Source organism: Prionailurus viverrinus, chromosome A1, assembly GCF_022837055.1.
Source record: "Prionailurus viverrinus isolate Anna chromosome A1, UM_Priviv_1.0, whole genome shotgun sequence".
Taxonomy (NCBI): domain Eukaryota; kingdom Metazoa; phylum Chordata; class Mammalia; order Carnivora; family Felidae; genus Prionailurus; species Prionailurus viverrinus.
This window is the reverse complement of record NC_062561.1, coordinates 113,040,075-113,046,261: the sequence shown is the minus strand read 5'-3', so window position 1 is coordinate 113,046,261 and position 6,187 is coordinate 113,040,075. Positions and strand designations below refer to the sequence as shown.

Below are 6,187 nucleotides of genomic sequence, written 5' to 3'. Positions count from 1 at the left end.
CTCTTCAAAGTTCTGAAGGGACTGCATTGCAGGAGGGTGTATTTTGTTCATTGCTTACTCTTCAAGTGCTTTCCTTGCTCAGGGTTTGTAAAGGCTCTGTCTGTTCTTTGTTACTGATCCACTGGGAACACATCTTGGTCATTTCACAAATCACATACATTTAATACATTCTAAGGACAGCTATTTGTCATTCATTCACTTAACCAGCAATTCCTGAGCACTGAGTATGGACTGTGCCCTGGGAATACAATAATGAGCCAGAGTCTGACATCCTATCAGTTCTCCTGGAACTCAGTCCCGCTTGGAGGAAGAGACACAAGACAGCATCATGCAGATTGCAATGACTCTAGTACATGCTAATTTCCATTTTTCCTGAGCGTCAAGATGCACGGTCTTCAGCAGGCAGTGATATCTAGCTGGAACTTAGTACCACTTTGGTATTCTTACTGTTATTTTCTATCGTCACTTTCATGGTTTTATTTTTGTTTTCCAGGACTTTTTCCCATTTATGTAAAACGTGAGAGTTGTTATTGCTACAGTTCTCTGGTCCATCCCTGCATGGTTAGAAGATTGCTTCCGAAGCTCTTGCTAGCACATTCACGCTCAGATCGCAATAAGGTGGTAACGACGGGTTTCAGCTACTTTTGTCTCCTGTTACCGGAAAAGCAAATGAATTCTACAGACGTTGCAACCATCAGAACACGTCACATGGCCACCTGCAGCAGTGCAGCAGAGTGACTGAAAAAGTGGGTGTTTGGCTGGGTACATTGCCATCCTGAACTAATCGAGCTTCTATTGGCAAGAAAAGGGCATCGCTACCAGACTCTGGCATGAAAGTATTCGGCACAGGCTGGCAGGCCTTTGAAACGTCTCCTTGGTGCATACACAGGGCAGGCATGGAGGCCAAGCTGCAGGAGGATCTGGGGAAGTTAGCAAGAAGCCATTTTTTTACCTTCTTTGCTACCAAGACACCCCCTTTCCCCATAGTCCAATACCGCTCCTAAGGAACAGCATGCAATGAGAAAAGCAATATTACCACATACTCTTCCAGCAGTGGTGAGAAAATCTTACGAGTGTGTCCCACTTGCTAGTATGGCTCAAAATGCTAAGCCAGAGAATTCCCACTTTTTCAGCCTCTAGCGTGTAGAAGATAAATTTTCTTAAGCCCACACACCTCCACATACACGCCCAGAAACTAGATTTGTAACCTTACACAATCATAGTTTTTGAGTACCTGTCTTACTACTTCAAAAACTGCCTTTCACATTCACGTTTTGATTCAAGAGGCATTTAGTGATAGCTCACTGCTCCTCAAGGAGTTTTCCAAGGGCTGAGGATATAAGGGTGAACCAGACCCATATGGGGCATATATCCCAGGGGGAGAGGCAGGCAAAAAACAGAGAAGTAGGGGGGCAGCTGAAGTTGGGAGCCAGAGTTCTGGATTTGAATGCAGTTGTTTTGTTTTGTTTTGTTTTGTTTGTTTTGTTTTGTTTTGTTTTGTTTCTTCCTAGCTGTGTGGCTTTGGGTGAATTACTTGCATCTCTGTGCCTCAATTTCCCCATCTACAAAAGAATGGGAATAACCATAATACCTATAGGGCTACAGTGAGACATCTTTCTGGCTCACAGTGGTTAAGAACAGCTTCATCCAAGGGCTGGGAAGCTAAGATACAGACAGTGTTCTAATCTAAGATATGAAGAAATGGGAATGGCAAATTAGTACCTACCTCATTTGGTGGCTGTACTACATGACGCAGTTCCCGTAAAGAGCTGAAAACTGTGGCTGGTATGCCGTAAGCGCTCAATACAGGTGAGCCGTTATCCTATCTCAAGCACCGAGTTTTGACTTGACAGCTGCGCAGGGTGACATAAGTTCCCTACAGACACTAAGGAATCCTCAAGACCAATCTTAACAGACACTGTGGCTACATTCTTGCTGGTACAGTTGAAGAGTTCCCTCCTTCAGACACCTGTTTAAAGAGATACTGGCACAAAAATGCCTTGTGCTAGGCGGAGAATCTGGCCCCAGGCATGAAAAACGCTGTTAAGATTTGAGAATAAAATGTAGTAAGATTAAAGTTGCAGTGACTTCATCGAGCTTGAGCTTGCAAAAACCCCAACAGAGCAGCTCTCCTGCATGATTTCTCACCCTCCCGCCCCCTCCCTGGCCCCTTCATTATAATACTTGTGACTGGCTATTATATCAGCATTTCCAATAAAGTAAAAAGGGGAAAATACAGACCTGGGCTTTCATGGAAAGTATTCTAACTCTCACAACTAGAATATCTGCCTTAAAAAAAAAATTATGGTTTTTAGATCTTTAACTTTTCCTACAGCATCTCAGTACCCAAATTTTGAAAAGCATCTTTTCTGGGGAATGATATTTCCTAGCACAGTGTAACATAGTCTTTGCCAAGTGACTCAGTTCAATGTATATATGTATTTTTCAATGTCAAGTGGCCCAAACTTACATAGAAGAAGTGGGCACCTGGTATCAGTTTGATGTCAGGGTTTTTCCAGGTTTGCAAGAGGGAGCTTTAAATACGACTCGATTTCAAGGCAACTACAAGCCACCCTGCAGCTCCAAGTCAAGATGCTCCTGTCCGTGGTCCTTGCCTCTGCCCTGCTTCTCTGCTCTGTGGCCAGCCAGAGGTGTTTGACCTTGTCAGGGATCCATGATGTCACGTACCTCATTAACAAACTGCAGGTAAGCTGCAGAGGGGGGCGCCAGTGGGAAAGGGAACTCTTGAAAGTTTAAGTGAGGGGCCCCTGGGTGGCTCAGTCGGTTGTATGTCCTACTCTTGATGTCGGCTCAGGTCATGATCGTGGGATCGAGCCCTGCATCAGGCTCTGTGCTGGGTGTGGGGCCTGCTTAAGATTCTCCCTCTCCCTCTGCCTCTCTCTCACTCTCACTTAAAAAAAGAAGAAACAAAGAAACAAAAAAATGTAGGTGAAACAAAAGGATGAAAAGCACACCACCCATTATGGGTTCTTGTTTTTCTATTTACTTCAGGAACATCCACCTTCAAAATGTGGCTGTGGCACCAACGTGAGTAAATGCTCTTTTAAGAACTTTCCAAACTTATTTTAATGTTTGCATCTGGAATCTTCACCCTGGGATTATTCTTTTGCAGGTGACCGATTGTTTGTGTCTGCCCATTCCTTCTGTAAGTACAGTAAAACAATATAATCTTGACGGTGTAATTTTAAAAAGTTTTCAAGTAAAAATAAATTGCTCGACTTGATATTTGAAATAAGAAAATGTTGCTTAATTGCAATTGTTACAGTTCAGGATTTCCTTTTAAAACCAGGCCCTTGAATTCTATACTAGATACATCACTAGTATACATTGTATTTGGTCTGCTTTTATGCCCTTTGGGAAGTTTGAACACTATTCAATACTTTAAAAAGAATCTTGTATGTCTTCTTAGATTAGTGGCCATGTGCACAATTAAATCAAACTGGCGCTGAGAATGTACAAAAAATATAGCTTATATCATACTGCTTACTAATTTATTTCCTAAAACTCAAGGGTTGCACAACAAGGAGGTAAAATAACTTTTTTTCTTTCCTATTACAAAACCTCTCTGGGTGCTATACCTTCTCCCTCACTCCTCCCTTCCTGTCTGTCTTTTTAGCTGATTTGGGGTGGCCCTCTCATGGTTTGAATGCTGGGAGGACAGGGTGTCTAAGGTAGAGCGAAAACGAAAAGCACTTCCAGAAGGTGATTCCCCACTTTCACAAAGAGTAAGCCAGGCAGGAATTTTTCTGGTTCAGGGGAGGAGGAAGCTGCCTCCTGTATTATTATCATCCCAAGCAAGGCCTGGGAGAATCTGAACTTGTCATCCTCGCTGGGGTCAGATATCACACCCCATCAGGCTGCATCCATTACACGAGACTAGGGTAGGGGGCCTTCTGAGGAGGAACCACGCATTTATAGCCCAGTCCCGCCCTTCAGTTTATGGTCCGTGATTTTAGCTACTGCTGAAACACTGGCTGTATTCAACTGCCTCATGCCATCAGATTGGTGTGAGAAAGCTTTTCCTTTCTTTCTCCTTGGGAACCTACTATTACAAGACACGGAGCCCAGGAACATCGGTTGCAACGGAGACTAGAACGAGCTGTTTCCCAGAGTCCATCGGCTTTGTGTTCCTCTGCTGGAACATACTGGAAATCTCCAGGCAGTGACACTGTGGAAAAATGGCCTTGACTTGAAATGCTGAAAGTCCTTTCCTACATGGGGAGAGGGACCTGTCTAAAAATAATACCAGTTTAGGTTACATTGTTTAAATTAAGGTAGTGTCTGAAAGCAAGCTCTTTGTGGTTCTTCTCAAAGTGGTCCTCAAGGTGTTTCTTTTAGTAAATTCTTTTCATTGACCAGGACGACTGCACCACACCGTGCTTCCAGGAAGGGCTGTCCCAGATGACCAACTCCACGGTGCAAACAAGTTTCCCCCTGATCTTCAACCGACTAAAAAGAACCGTCAAAGACCTAAAGAGCAGCAAGTGCCAGGTGAATTTGTTTTTCCCTGTCTTCCGCTCTGGTTAGTTCTTTTTATGTGAAGGTCAATGACGACTCTAGCTAAATGAGAAACGGCGATCAAGTTGGAATTGGTAGTTCGAGGCCAATACGAGACCTGTAAGAAATGTACTCAGAATAACAAAATTAAAGTGAGATCTGCCCCTATAGCCCTGTAATTCCCCCTGGTTTAAAAAAACACTCACACCCATGTTACCGTTTACTTCTTTCCACCTATTGAATAATGAAAGAATCTGTCCTGATTGTAATAAGAAGCTGAGATCTAGAGAATCAGAGCTGTCGCTTTGTTAACCCAGTGGGTGTTATGGCCTGTAAAAAGAAGATTTTTTTTTCCGACTGGCTAAGAAGGTATTTAAAGGAAGGAGCACTCAGATCCAGATGGAAGCTTGCCATTTGCCTTAAGTGCCCATCAGTATGTTTTCTTTTTCTGTATGTGCCCTGGTCCCTGGAGGGAAGGGAGGACGTGAACTCTTTGGGAATTAGCAAATCCATGTGTGTCCTCAGAAGGCTAAGAGCCTTCACCCAGCTACTCAGCTGAGTTACTTACCATCAACAGCTTGTAGTTCTAAATGCTTAATATATACTGTTTCATGACAATAGCATTTCAGTAACAATTGTTGCAATTATCATTTACCACCCTCACCTCATTGGGAGGAAACAGATGCTCCGTGAGGTTAACTAACTTGCCTAAGGCTAGATACTTAAGCAGTGGCAGAGTTGAGATGGGAACTCTGGTCTACCTGATGCCAAATTCCCATTCTCAGCCATAGAGCTCTTCAGGGACCTTGGAAGGACGACCAAAAAAGGATAATAAAACGTTAGGATTCAAAGATTCCTGAGAAAAGGTTCCCTCTAATGAGATTTAGGATTATTTGATAGGTGGGGGTGGGGGGCACCCCTGAAATGGTAGCACAAAGCCAGCCATCTACACGGTCTACACGACATGCTAGCTCTGGACTTCCCCATGCATTTGCTCTATGTCTCAAGCCCTTGCTGTGTGCACACCCCACCCCACTGCACCCCTACCCTGCCTCTCACAGGGCTGCAGGCAGGGTGGTTCCTGGTCCACACTCTTTTAGTCACTCCATTAACTTTTCTCCCCACAGTTTTTTTCCTGTGAACAGCCGTGTAACCAAACTGCAACAGGCAACGTGCTGACATTCCTGAAGAGTCTCCAGGAAATTTTACAGAAAGAAAGGGTGAAAGGCACAGTATGAAGTGAAATCTTATTTATGCTATTTATTGAATTTAAAAGCCTCCTCTTTGAGTTGGGGCAGGTAAAAACATTAAGTAAAGCCATGATGAATCAAATTCAGTTGTAATAATGTGTTTAAAATTATTTCTGTATTTTGGAATAAATATATATGAAGAAAAAGAACACAATCTGGTCGCTAGGTGTTTATTCACTCCTTGCTGCTCAGAAGAAAGCAAGCTACAGGGGCACTTGGGTGGCTCAGTCGGTTAGGCATCTGACTTCGGCTCAGGTGGTGATCTCACAGTTGGTGAGTTCGAGCCCCGCGTCGGGCTCTGTGCTGACAGCTCAGAGCCTGGAGCCTGCTTCGGATTCCATATCTCTCTCTCTCTCTCTGCCCTTCCCCCACTTTCTCTGTCTCTCAAAATAAATAAAGTTAAAAAAAAAAACCCTACA

General features: G+C 43.7%; 1 protein-coding gene across 1 annotated transcript; it reads left to right on the top strand.

The window, feature by feature from the left end:
- The first annotated feature begins 703 nt into the window (after positions 1–703).
- On the top strand, positions 704–5,756 carry IL9 (interleukin 9). The gene is made up of 6 exons (XM_047875132.1): positions 704–746; positions 2,520–2,706; positions 3,013–3,048; positions 3,134–3,166; positions 4,381–4,512; positions 5,646–5,756. Exons 2-6 carry the CDS (start codon positions 2,593–2,595, stop codon positions 5,754–5,756), a joined length of 426 nt encoding a protein of 141 aa, XP_047731088.1. The 5' UTR covers positions 704–746; positions 2,520–2,592.
- Positions 5,757–6,187: the final 431 nt, after the last annotated feature.

What these genes read in the sequence shown, in the direction of transcription:
- IL9 (XM_047875132.1), top strand. Translation starts at nt 2,593, where the DNA reads ATGCTCCTGTCCGTGGTCCTTGCCTCTGCCCTGCTTCTCTGCTCTGTG. An exon ending in AATGTGGCTGTGGCACCAAC is followed by an intron (nt 3,049 to 3,133) that starts GTGAGTAAATGC and finishes ATTCTTTTGCAG; the next exon opens with GTGACCGATTGTTTGTGTCT. An exon ending in TAAAGAGCAGCAAGTGCCAG is followed by an intron (nt 4,513 to 5,645) that starts GTGAATTTGTTT and finishes TTCTCCCCACAG; the next exon opens with TTTTTTTCCTGTGAACAGCC.